The sequence below is a fragment of the Barbus barbus genome (assembly GCF_936440315.1).
Source record: "Barbus barbus genome assembly, chromosome: 6".
Taxonomy (NCBI): Eukaryota; Metazoa; Chordata; class Actinopteri; order Cypriniformes; family Cyprinidae; genus Barbus; species Barbus barbus.
This window is the reverse complement of record NC_136734.1, coordinates 8,539,786-8,553,880: the sequence shown is the minus strand read 5'-3', so window position 1 is coordinate 8,553,880 and position 14,095 is coordinate 8,539,786. Positions and strand designations below refer to the sequence as shown.

Below are 14,095 nucleotides of genomic sequence, written 5' to 3'. Positions count from 1 at the left end.
AAAATGAACAACGGTTTTCAACAATATTACTGTTTTTACTGTACTTTTCATCAAAAATCCAGTCATTAGAGACCTCTTTCAAAAACATTTAAAAATCTTACTGTCACCAAACTTTCGAACAGTAGTGCCCGTCTGAGGAAAAAAGGTCTTTGTTTTTAATAATTAACATGAAACTTGAAAGTAATCAGACATAAGCATTCTAACGAATGGTTCTATTGTGTCTGTAGTTGATGTAAATGTCTGCTTAGTTTAACTGTGTAATACCACATGTAAACCAAAGGAGGCACCTGGTGTGAAAATGCTGTTTTTGAAATGTTAGAAGCTGTTCGTTCACTCACAAACTAAGAGCCACAACAAGACAGTTGTCCTCACATTGTGGGTATTTAAAGCATACAGATCACATGTGCAATCAGACACTAGACAGAAGGGAGATGTTTTTGGAAGGTTGAGAGAGAGAGAGAGAGAGAGAGAGAGAGAGAGAGAGTGCAGTCAAAAAAGGAAGCTAAAGCCAACCACATTCCCAACACAGCTGAATGTGGAAATGACAGAGGAAGGAATAGGCTCAGATTAAGAATTGCCTGCTTTCTTTAAATGAAAGCTGTGGATAGAGTGGAAGACGGAAACTAGGGGAAGATAGCATCCTTCCCCAAATCTCTGGACCTCACCTCGCTGTTGGAGCGTGTTTCTGAGTGCTTGTGAGAGAGCGACCGCCACACTATGTGGGCACTGGTGACTGAGCTGCTGTTCAGCTTCGTGCTGTTGGCCTTCATGGTCATCAGCTGCCAAAACGTCTTGCATATTGCCAGCAGCTCTGTCCGATCGGTGCTGGCCTACATTCACACTCAGCTGGATCGTGAGTTGGGTGAGAATGAAGGTGTGGCTGATGAAGAGGAAAACGTCACCACTCGAGTTGTGCGCCGCAGGGTTATACTGAAGGTACCGCTGATTGTTGTTGATATATAATCTGGGATATTTCTTAAAGACAGTGCCATTAAAGAGAAATTGCAGAGACCTCAGCTGTAGTAGGTTGTAAATCTAGGGGATTACAGTGACCCTTGGACGGCTGGTTTCAGTTTCATTTGACCTCGTTTGAGTGCACTCCTGCAAACAAGCATGGCATGCAGTGGCCTGTAAGAACAGTAGTACAGTGAACAGCTATAGTTGGTTCGGTGTGAGTGAAATTGTTTTTTATAAAACATTAGGATGAATATCAAAGCAGCCATATGGTACTAAGCACTGGATGTTACAAGCTCTGTATTTAAGGCTAGTCTAGTCATTGACACATGTTGCATTCCTCATACACATTCTTATGCTTTTTTTATTTCAAATGTTTTATAGGTTGATTTTATACAATATCTAAGAGACTGTCAACCTTTCATGTTTGCTGACCTCCTGAAGGACACGCTTTTAAAGGGGTCATGACATGCTTTTTAAATGTTTCTTGAGGTTCACTAGTAATTTTGGTATAATCATATATTGTGGAGTATTGTCTCCTTTAAAACCTGTCTATAAAGGTCGGAAACTTTTGTTATGTTTTTAAAATGCAATAGCCTGTTATGTCAAAAGATCATTTAAAAAAAAGTATTACTCATGTCAATTTAGATCATTTCAGTGGTGGACAAATTACATAAATCAAGTACTTGTGTAAAAGTATATACATATATTTTTTTAAAGAGGTAATATTTTAAGTTCTCCTTTTTTATTTAACCTTAGTAAAAGTACAAAAGTACTCAATTTTACATGTACTTAAGAATTAAAAGTAAAAAATACTGATTGAGGGACTATGTTTGTTTATTTATTTTATATATTTATTTAAGTTTAATAAGGAAGATTAGTGGAAAAGACACAAGTATTGATCTGCAAATTTTCAATAAATACATTTTATCAAAACATAAATTGTCAAAATATTAAACTTCAGTTTATTATAATCTAATTAAGTTATTGATCATTTAAGTGTGCAAACAAGTGAAAATAAAATATACCAAATACTATTTTAAAATGAAGAAAACCAAAATGTGTGGTGACAATAAAAAAACAGATATAACATGGGGCAAAATATGTTAACAGTTTAGGAAGAATGTTATTGATTTATATCATCAACAGCTGCAGTTTTCAGATCAGATCAGTTTTACAAAATTAATCATTCATTTTGGCGATTTGCGAACCTGTTCAATGGGTTCACTGAAAAGAATCAGTTCATTCATGAATTGGATATCATTATGACATCTGTGAGTGAGTGTCTGTTTCTTCAGTTTGACATAACAAGGAACGAACAATATTTTTTAATGAAATGTAAGGGAGTAAAAATTACAATGTTATGCTTTGGAATGTAGTAAAGTAAAAATAAAAATACTCTGATATATATTCCAGATACATGAAAATGTACTTAAATAGAATAGAAAATGTAAAATACTTTGTCCTAGTAAATATAATGAATGTAAAACTTAATGACTCATTTTAAATAATATTTCACATTTTTATTGTTTTCTGCATTTAATCATTAAATTGTGGCATTTCTATCACCCTGCATCACAAATTCACAATACCAGCTGGAAACACTGGTAAACAGAGATGTATCCTACTCATGACAGATACATAAGCCTCTGCATCAAAGTCTTAGTTTTGCATGATCGCAGATCCTCACCTTTATTGACTATAGACAGGACGATTGCGAGCATATCAAATCGAAGAGTGCATGAAGACACAATAGACCATGTCGCTTTTTTAAGTTGCTGTTGTCATATCTCACCCAGGGTGATGAGGCAGAGGATCTTCAAGGAGAGCAAGTGAGCGAGGAGCAATTTACAGATGAGCATGGCAACATCGTCACCAAAAAGGTCAGCAGTCTCATCCTGCTTTTTTCATTTACCATTCCAAATCCATTTCAAATGCATCTCAACAATCATTTTGTTAAGCTATACAAATGAACATGGTTGGGTTTGTTGCTCTGTTTCAAAGTCTAATGAGCTGCCCACGTAGACAGCATTTCAACTGAAGTAGCAGCTGTGCCAAAAAGTAGGCTACCTCATTTAGACCAAATTCTAAGAAACATCTCATGTATTGTTCTCAGAGAAGACAATCCCAGAATACATTGACAAATGTGAAAAAAGTCCACCCAAGATGGCACAGAAAGAAACTAGGAATTGACCCTTTTCACAGACCGTTTGCAGTTATTAAAAGGGATAGTTCACTCAAAAATGAAAATACCGTCATAAATTACTAACCGTCATATCGTTCCAAATATGTAAGACCTGTATGAATTAATCTTTTTTTTTTTTTTTTTTGTGAACATCTTGTTCATTAACAGCATCACTGCAAAAGTATTTCCAATTTCTCTGAAATTCTAAGCAAAGAACGAAAAAGAGCATTGCCATTAGTATATCAGGGAGGGCACTGGTTCACGTTCAGTCTCTCGTACGTTACGTGAGTGCGAGAATGAGCAAATAAGTTGCTGAGTTTTCATTCGACAAACAGGCCCTATAAATTTGAGAAAATTAGTTAAGGATGCTAATTCACTGTTTCTCATACAACGACTATAAATGTGACATTTTTCTTTTTTCTGACCACCGGTACGGTGGATATTGGATGGATATCCAATATCATGGATATTTAGATAGGTAATTAGTTTGGTAGTTAGTTGTCTTTCCATTCACCATTTCCATTTAAACTTCTTACCCAACAATGATGACTTTTGCTTCTAAGAACCCTAAAAAAGAGAAAGGGGTCTATGTTCTTATATTTCTTTGAGTAGTGAACTTTACCAATAAAAAAAAGTTAAATTGCTTATTATACCCAATAATTGTGTCTACTATGTATTTTCATGCTTAGGGTATACTCAAAAATATTTAGGCACTAAATATTTTATTAGACACATTAAGATTCTACAGTTGGGCACATGTGTGTGTGTGTGTGTATATATATATATATATATATATATATATATATATGTATATATATATAGAGTGCTGTGAAAAGGTTTTGCTCCCTTCCTGTTTTTTAAATTTTTTGCTTATTTGTCAAATAAGATTCAGATCATCAAACTAATTTTAATATTACACAACGATACGTAAATACAAAATGCTGTTTTTACTTGCTCTGTTGGCTGTGGAGTCAAGACATTTGCAAATATGATTAAAAGATTAATATGAAACAAAACTACAGAATGTCACATCTTATTATTAGCCGTTTCAACATGTACAGGTTTTACCAAATAAAAAGAACAGCACTTTTAGAGTTCATCCCACTCATTGAATTGAGCATAAGTATTGGGGCAGTTGAACATAAGGCAGATATAAAAGATTTCACGAGTTCACACTTACATATATTTAGCACGAGTAAGGTAATGCGTATTTGGCGTGCTGTCCTGGGGAAGGGCTCCAGGCTCAGGAATGGCCCAAACCCAGAGTACCCCCCCCCCCCCCCCCATAGTGTGGTGAGAACTCTAGTGATACCTCTTGAGTGGAGAAGGGGTGGTGGATGGATGCTGATTAACCGTCAAATGAATAGAGATATGTCAGCTGTATTTATATCCGTGCGTTGATTAACTTGGGTGCGAACCTCCTGTGTTAATTAGGCTAAGTATCTGATGCGCTCCTCCCAAACTTTGTTCATAAAACATCATTAAAAGCTATTATTTAGTTGCAGATCCCTTGCACACAATCACAGCAGTGAGTCTGTGACCCATAGACATCACCAGACTCTTGGTCTCATCCTTTGAAATACTTTTCCCAGCCTTTAATGCACCAATTCCAATTGTTGTTTGTTTTGGGGAGTTTACTCTCTTTACTCTCTTCAGCTGGTGAAATTCATGTTCAATCGGATTTAAATCTGGAGATTGACTTGGGCAATCTAAGACTTTCCATTTCTTTGCCCTTATAAATTCCTTGACTGAACTGGCAGGGTGTTTTTGGTCATTGTCCTGATGCAATGTGAAGCGCTTCCCTATGAATCTGGTGACATTTTCTTGAATATTGGTAGGCAAGATGGTTTTGTACCCTTCCAAATTCATTCTACTACTGTCATCATATATTAAGTCATCAGTAAAGTTGAGAGGGCCTGTTCCAGAGGCAGCCATGCATGCCCATGCCATGCCAACACCTCCACCACGCTTTACAGATGAGGCTGTATGCTTGGGATCATTTGCAGGTCCTTTTTTTTCTCCACATTTTTGCTTTCCCATCACTTGGATAAAGGTTCATCTTTGTCTCATTGGTCCATAAACACAGTTCCAAAACTCTTCTGGCTCACCTTTGTGCTTTTTTGCAAACTCTAATCTTGCCTTTCTGTTTTTGGTGCTGGTCAGAGGTTTGCATCTTGTTGTGTAGCATCTGTAATTCTGTGTCAAAGTCTCCTGAGGACAGTAGATTGTCAGAGCATCACCCCAGCTTTCTGGAAGTTGTTGGTGATTTTACAGACACGTCTTTTTAGGGTTCATTTTCACAGCTTTTATGATTTGTCTGTCATCAACTACTGTTGTTTTCTCAGCCGATCAGGTAATTGCTGGTGTTGCTGGTGGTTTCCAAACTCTTGATTTCTCCATGCACTTTGTTTTTGCTATAGCTCTAACTGACTTCCTCTTTTCTTTTAGCATCCAAATTGCTTGCTTTTCTCTCAAAGTCAGCTCCCTCATCTTCATCCTAGTTCGTGTGTCATCATCGAATGAAAGATTCAGAATACAGAAGTAATGGATATAACTGATACGACACATTCCCTGCTTTTAATATCTGAAGAATTAATGCAATAGGACACAGCTGATCACTTAGAAAGACCTGTGAGGCAACTGTTCCAATACTTATGCTCACATTAGATAGGGGGATGAAACTCTAAAAGTGCGGAACTTCTTAGCTGGTAAAACATCTATGTGTTGAATCACCCAATAATAAAATGTGACATTCTGTAGTTTTGTCTCATATTCATCTTTTAATCATATTTGTAAATGTCTTGACTCCACAGACAACAGAGCAATTTTGCCTTTACTGTTCCAATACTTTTGGAGGGGACTATATATATATATATATATATATATATATATATATATATATATATAAATGGGTATGAATACTTTCACAGTGCCTTGCGAAAGTATTCATACGCGTTCATTTTTTTAAAAAATGTTTTGTTATGTAGCTGCCTTATGTTAAATTGCTTTAAATTATTTTTTTCTCACATTATTATACACTCCATACATCATAATGGCAACGCAAAAAAACAGGTTCTTAACATCTTTGCATATTTACTAAAAAATAAAAATCTTAAATGATTCCATTGCATAAGTATTCAAACCCTTATCTGGGACAGCTAAAAATTTAGCTCAGGAGCATTTATATTGCTTGTAGATATTACTACACTTCAAGTGAAGTTAACCCGTGGCAAATTCAATTGAATGGGTATGATTTGCAATGGCTCACACATCTTAATAAAAGGTCTAACAGCTGAAAATGCATATCAGAGCAAAAACCAAGCCCTGGGGTCAAAAGAACTCTCTAGAGCTCAGAAACAGGTTTGCATCAAACACATCTGGGGAAGAGTTCAGCAAAAAATTGCTTCATTGAAGGTTCACATAATCATGTAGCTTTCATTATCCATAATGGAAGATGTTTTAAACAACTAGAACTCTTCCTAGAGCTGGCCTCCTGGCCAAACTGAGCAACTGATGGAGAAGGGCCTTGGTGACCAAAAAGCTGATGGTGACTCTAGTTGAGCTTCATGATCTCATATGCAGATGGCAGAAACCTACAGAAGGACAAGCATCACTGCAACACTCCACTGATCTGGGCTTTATGCTGGTGTGGCCAGATGCAATCCTCTCCTCGGTGAAGACACATGAAAACATACTTGGAATTTGCAAAAGAAAAAAAAAAAGCACCTAATGGACCCTTAGACTGTGAGAAACAAGATTCTCTGGTTTGATGAACCTCAATTCCAAGCACAATGCTAGAAAAAAACAGGTACTTCTCATCACCTGCAGGTTACCATCCAAAAAGTAAAGTGTGCTGGTAGCAGCCTCATGCAGGGACTGAGGGACTCATCAGAGTAGAAGAAAAGCTCAATGTACCAAAATATTGAGAGAGCCTTAATGAAAACCTAGTCCAGAGCATTCAGAGCCTCAAACTGGACAGAAGGTTCAACTTCCAACAGTACAATGAACCTAGTGGCTTACAGACAACTCTGTGAATGTCCTAGTGGCCCAGCCACAGACTGGGATTGAACCCATTCAAATATTTCTGGAGAAACCTGAAAATGTGCGTCTGCCCCCCATCCAACCTGACACAGCTTGAGAGGTGAAGAGACAAGGAGAAGAATGACAGATAATGCTGATGTGCAAATATTGTCGCATCATACCCAAAAATGCTTACCCAAAGGTGCTTCAGCTAAGTAATGAGTTAAGGGTTTGAATACTTATGCAATATACTTATTTCAGTTTTTTATTTTTTATAAATTTACAAAGTTGTGACAGTTCTGTTTTTGCTTTGTCATTATGGTGTGTGGAGTGTAGATTGATGTGGGGGGAAAAAAGTAATTTAAAGCAGTTTAACATAAGGTTACAACATAACAAAACGTGAAATAAATGAAGGGGTATGTATACTTTTGCGTGTGTGTGTGTTGAGTGAAAGAGATACTGTCTATGTACTAAATGTGTCACATATGGGATTAGGACAGCGTCTGCGAAAATAGTAGACAGCAAGGCAGCTCACTACATTTTCAAACAGTTCGTAAAGTCAACATAACGTAAAAATTTAACAGAGTAATTTAATGATAATTGACAAAGAAATGCACTGTTATGTTGAGATGATCTTGAGAGCTTTAGCATATCCGGACTTAAAATAGATGGTTTGCACAATTTTACCTTAAGTGCAACTTTAAAGAACATGTTTCCTTTCTGTCAAACATCCTAAGACATTACTTTTGCATGTTTCTTACACTGTTTCCCATCTCTTAATTTCCTCTCATACATTCCTTTTCATGCACCTTCTGCTCATCCACCGATTCTCAATGATCTCACCCATCCGTGACCTAGATTGTGAGGAAGGTGGTCCGGAGAGGAAAAGGGGAGGAAGGGGGACAGGAGCTCATCATAGAAGGGCTGCCGCAGGATATCAATGAGGCAGACGTTGATGGAGAACAGTTCATGAGCTATGCCGTCCTGGGCCGTGACAGCAAGGTGGGCTTTTGAGTTCGCTGTGCTGACAGAGTGTGGTTTGAAGAAGAATAAGCAAACTGATAGATGCTTGAAGGCTTAGACCAGGAAACACCAAAGTTTTGTCTGTCGTTTTTGTTTTTTTGTTTTTTGCATTGTAGATCTTATAGAAGATGCAGCCTATAAATGCAGCCTGGAGATAATGTATCTGCAAGAATGCTCCATGAATCCTTTAAAGGAAATTAAACGCTTCACCTTTAAGAAATGCAACAAGAGTTCTTCAGCTTATTGAGGAAAAGGACATCTGAATGGAAAAAATAGCATGTTCCAAGGTCCTGAAAGTAGACAAAATATGCTCTGGATGAATTGAGAAGCTAGTAAGCCTGTATAGATACACTTTAAACTTAATTAAAAATCGTCTTTAATATTAGAATTTTTTTACTTATTTATCATAATTGTCCTTTATATTATTAATATAAAAAAGTGATTTTAGGTCACTCCAGTCAGATTTGAATTGGTAATGAAGAACTGGTCATCATATTATTGGATTATAGTGCTTAATTTCACCCCAGTGCATCATTATTCTTTCTTTTGGGCACTTTTTTCATTTCCTGAATTTCTTTCCATTCCAAAAAGAGGAATCAGTCAGAACCAGGATGCTCAGTGTGGTATAATTTTTTTGGGGGGGGGCTAAATATAAAATGCTATATTCTACCATGCTACTCTTCTGCAGTACATTATGCAAACATCTATGTGCATGGAATACTGACCTATTACATCTGCCCAAATTTGCGGTATACAGAAGTATTAACTTCCAAAATCATCAACCCATATTTAACATATTTTTCATTACTCCTTATTTAATCTAACTGACAAGTGATGAGACATTTTGCTGAATTAATTAATTTAAATTAAATTGACCTGTGTTGCATGCTACTGTTTATAGCATACTGCATATTGTTTCACATATTATTTTTAAAATACACTGAAAAAATGGTATCCTAAAAATAACCAGTTTTATTCAAGTCAGATATATTGTGTATCATCACTAAAGCTACATATATACATTTATACCAGCAAAGGTATTTTTAAAGCAGGTTAAAGCAGGCAGAAATATATCTTTATAAGGTAAATATTGCAGGTTACAGTGAGCATTACAGTGTAGTAAGCACTATGCAATCTTGTGTCTTGTAGATCTTGTAGAGGAAATTACATCACCAGGTTGGTTCATATGTGATTCCTCTTTATGGGTGTCCCAGTTAACCCTCATTGATAACTTCATTTGATGTTCATTATCATTCGTTTCTCTGTGGTTGATATCAAGTTTCCCTGTATACGCTCGACTTGAATTAAACTTCACTTTGCCCAGACTGTGCCTGTCCTTCTGTGTTGGCCTTTTCTGATGCTATTTGCTTTTCTCTCTCTCTCCTGTTTTCTTTATCCTCTCTTATTTATTTTTCCCTGAACCCGTGTCTCTCTTCCGTTATCTTCTCCATGCTATCTTCTTGTTTTGTGTGTTATTGTACATTCTGCTTATTGAACTTGATCTCTTTTCCATTAACACATCACCTAATTGTTTCACTGTGCCCTCTCCATCTGTTCTGTTACACCTTGTTTCTACTCATTCACACTCCCGTCCCTTCATTTCTCTGTCCTCCCCTGGATGCCGCTCTCCACTGCTCCTCTCCTCTCCCGCCCCACCTGCTCTCCTCCGTAGCCGGATGTTGTGGATATGAAGAGGGGAGGTGCTCAAATAGTCAAATGTGCGAGTCTGCGGAGAGTAAAGCAGTGAGTCTGACTCACTCCTCCCTGCAGGTACAGGACATTGCTGCACTTTGTGCTAATGTAATCCTGCTAACCAACAGGATTCAATCAAATTTCAAGAAAACATATTTTTCCAGCTCAGGCCTTAAGTACTATAGACACCATTAGTGATCAACTAATATGGGTTTCTCAGTGTAAGATTCTTAAACTATTACCCTTAATCCTAAATATGCAGCTTGAGCCTTTCTAAGTACAAATGGTTATTTATCATTACTGAGTCTAATCCTAAAGTCCTACACTGTTGAAATATTTGTGGTTTTAAAGATTTTTTATGTTTTTGAAAGCCTCTTAAGCTCACCAAGGCTGCATTTGATTGATAAACACATACTAAAACAGGGATCTAGTTCAATTTAAAATATAAAATGTAATTTTTTTCTATTTGAATATATTTTAAAATGCAATTTATTCCTGTGATTTTAAAGCTGAATTTTCAGAATCATTCCTCCAGTCTTCAGTGTCACATGATGCTTCAGAAATCACTCGAATGTGCTGATTTGCTGCTCAAGAAACATTTCTGATCATCAATGTTGAAAACAGTTGTTCAGCTTCATATTTTTGTGGAAGCTATGATAAAAAATTTAACAGCTATTTTTTTTTAAATATGTCTTTTGAAACATTATAAATGTCACTCTTGATCAAATTATTACATAATTGCTGAATTAAAAAAAATATATTTTGAATGGTAGTACATTAAAATCGGGACTCCATGAACTTCTAAACAGATAAAGATATACTTTAGAATTATTTTAGTGTCAGTTATTATAATTATTGATATAAAATATTATAATTTCACTAAATGAAAAATTTAAGAATTTTGGTAGACTGCAATGTTTGATGAATTTGACTAATAAATTGACTAATATGCTGATATAAAATAATATTTTAAACAATTTTAATGAATTATTAGACTACATTCTGTCTTGTTAATAATAATAGTAATTCATGGGGACATAATGCACTGTTCCTGAGGATGAACCGGGTATTTTAGTTTAAGGTTGTTTGAATTTAGATGTCTTATAAGATGAATCAAAATACAGAAAACTAAAAACATAGTATTTAATCATCCAGCAGTATTGAGGGCATCGAATCCAACTTTGTAAATGTATAAGGAATTTTAAATAATATAAGAAGTTCTGTTCCAGAAATATACTGATAACTTGTTTATTTACAGCTAGTAAGTGCGTTTGATTGGAACAATGTCTCTGATAGTTTATTGGACAATGAAAGCAATGGGGGCCTAAATCAGCTGACTGAGCAAGGCTGCGGTAAAAGTTGGGTTTTAAAATAAAAATTAACTATTTAGGCATAGATACATCTTCTAATTTTGTATAAAGTGTCCCCTTAGTTATGCTATTAAGTGTTGTACTTTATTAAAGAACCACTTATCACCTCACTGCATTACCTCCTAAACACCTCTGACATCTTATCCATTTCAAGCTAATATATGAAAGTGTCCAATTAGCATTTGTCTGCCCTCCCTCCCTTTTAGCTACAGAATAACTCTTGATTATGTATTTTACCTATGGTCAACAAAAAAAAAAAAACTATAAAGGAATGTATACAGGATCCTATTCCCATCCTCTCATAATTTGGAATCCTAATGGGATCTGATAAAAATCCTCTTGAATCATACCAGAATTGAAATTGCAGAAATTTGGATTCTTGTTGGATGTTGTGCAATGTTTATGAAAATGATATTGGTTTTGGAATAATGTCTTGCTACATTCTTGAAAATAAAGGTTCCAAAATGGGTTTTCACAGCAATGCCATTAAAGAATTTAGTGGACAGTTAAAAGAACTAGTTTCTTTCTTAGTGCGAAGAAATCTTAAGAACCTTTTTTTGGTAAGAACCTGCAGAGGTGCTATGAATCATCAGCAGATTTTTGAGTTTTCTCAACTTCTTTTCAGTTTAGACAATAAAAAGTTGAGAAAACTGCTGGTTGCCTTAAATTAAGTTTTCTCAACTTTTGATTTTTTTACTGTGTAAAGGTCATTGCACACTGATTCCGAAATGTTCGTGTTCGTTTTTTTCCGTTTTTTTCATATTCCTCATCCTTTCCTATCAAAATGCATGCTACGGATGTGAAAACGCAGAAAATCGAACCTGATCTGAATTTTTTTTTAACGGACGAAAGTTTTGGATGGCAGTGTGCAAACATGATTGACACAATGTGAGGTCGTATTTATTTTTTAACGTGCAAAAATTTTGGACTCAGTGTGCAATGACCGTTAGAGTACCAAAAACACACCTAACTTTTCCTAACTTTCTAAAGAATAATTTTGATGTTCTGCTCAGATGTTTATCTTATTGGGAATTTTATCCTATTGTAGATTTCCAAAGATCCTGTACACATTTCTTCAAGTTTTGTTAACTGGTATTTGGTGTCATTCAGACCTGTATAAAAGCATGCTGTATTTTTTCTTATATAAAAGGTTTGTGTAAAATCATGCTGGTAAGAGCTGGTAGACCAACTTGGACCACCATGCTGCAAAACATAGACCATGTCAAGCTCCTTTTTGGTCTGAATGTCATGATTCTTGTAAGATCGCAGATTCATTGTAACCTTCCTTTCTATTTTTCCAACCTAGGACTTGACACCTACACCCAAACCATTCTTCACGGACACATGATGGGCGTCAAAAAAAGAAGAAAACTGAACTAGAGCACTGGCGATAGGCGATGGATCTCAACTACGAAAACAGATTTTCGGACTTTTTGTAACAAGCAAAACAAACACTAGCGGCTAGAGGCATGATTTCTTATCAAATGAAACCAAACAATGAAAAAAAGCAAGCATTTGAGAAGTGCTTCCTGTAATCTCAATATCAGCATGTGAAAGTGCTGTCGCATGGCCTGCCTTTACATACAGCACTGACTTCAAGCAATTATGAGGTGAGAAAATACTGTCGTACTGCAAGGGCTGTAAAATGGTGGGGGGAAGGATGTTGGCCAACTGGATGCATACACTTAACATCAATGGTATGGGGGCACATAGGACACGAAAGCTTTAGTCGAATCCAGCAAGAGTTTACTGAAATTTAGTCTTCCAAGCAAGTCGAGAACACACTACTACCGAAAAGGTTTCCCACCAGGAGGAGTCTGATCCTCTTGTACTGGTATTATACATAATATGCACTCAAAGATGATGTGAATGTACTCTCCGTGTGCGTGTGTTCTTTTCCACAGCCAAAAAAAACAAAACGACAACAACCTATGCGATGATTATGCTGCTGTCTCAATACTTGCTCCTGAATTCTTGTTCAGTCCAATAGTACGTGTCTTGTGTATTGTAAAGGTATAATTGTGTAGCAAATGAGCTGTGAAGTCCTGTGTTGCCTGAGATATACTAGGCTCAAGGGTTACAGTTTGTGCAGTTTAAATGTTTTCAGTGGGATACAGTACTTTGGGCATATTTTAAAATCACTGTGGGGCTCTAATATGTACACGTTTGCAGCGCTGCAGCAAGATTTTAGTTTTTGTTCGATACACATTGCATACCTCTGTGTATATGAACCCTGAGCTTCCTCTTAATAACTCGATATGCACAGAGGAGCTTATAAGCGTTATATTAACATTTGCATTATCCACCATCAGCATTTGCTTTATTCCAAATAACCACTAGTGGGAAGACTTTCTTCTGAATCCTTAAAAGCAATAATTTTAATTTTTATTGTTATAAATGATAGCTACAAAGTCTAACCTTTCATTGAAGTAAAATTAGTCGTAAAATGAAGATAAAGGCTGTCAATAGATTAAAATTATTATTATTCATAATAATAATAATTATTAAACTTGTGATTTGTTTTGTAGGTAATAATTCAGCATATATTATTAATTAATAAAAACCTAAAAATTATGTTGCAAGGATTTTTGGTAACACTTTAAAATAAGGTTCCATTTGTTAATAATAATTTACAATATTAGTTAACATGAACTAACAATGAAAACTAAAGTATTTGTTAATCTATGTTCATTTCAATTTACTAATACTTTATTAAAATCAAAGTTTTATCTGTTCATAATATTTAACAGATTTGAGCTCACCTGAACAATGAACAGGATTTTTATTAACTAATGTTATTAAAGATTAATAAATACTGTAACAAATTATTCAGTGTTAGTTAATGCGTTAT

The 14,095-nt window shown here is 35.6% G+C and overlaps 1 protein-coding gene across 14 annotated transcripts in view; it reads left to right on the top strand.

The window, feature by feature from the left end:
* LOC306871551 (ankyrin-1-like) overlaps nucleotides 1-13,675 on the top strand; it is a 75,082-nt gene extending 61,407 nt beyond the window's left edge. For 6 of the 14 annotated variants that reach the window (XM_079419573.1, XM_079419583.1, XM_079419582.1 and 3 more), the window contains 4 exons: nucleotides 2,754-2,837; nucleotides 8,018-8,161; nucleotides 9,855-9,952; nucleotides 12,551-13,272. In XM_079419573.1, the coding sequence (XP_079275699.1) occupies nucleotides 2,754-2,837; nucleotides 8,018-8,161; nucleotides 9,855-9,929 (303 nt within the window). In that variant the 3' untranslated portion in view covers nucleotides 9,930-9,952; nucleotides 12,551-13,272. Of the gene's footprint in view, nucleotides 1-2,753; nucleotides 2,838-8,017; nucleotides 8,162-8,298; nucleotides 9,509-9,854; nucleotides 9,953-12,550 lie in introns of those variants that run through there. The other 8 variants (XM_079419574.1, XM_079419584.1, XM_079419575.1 and 5 more) reach the window with 4 other exon arrangements.
* Nucleotides 13,676-14,095: the final 420 nt, after the last annotated feature.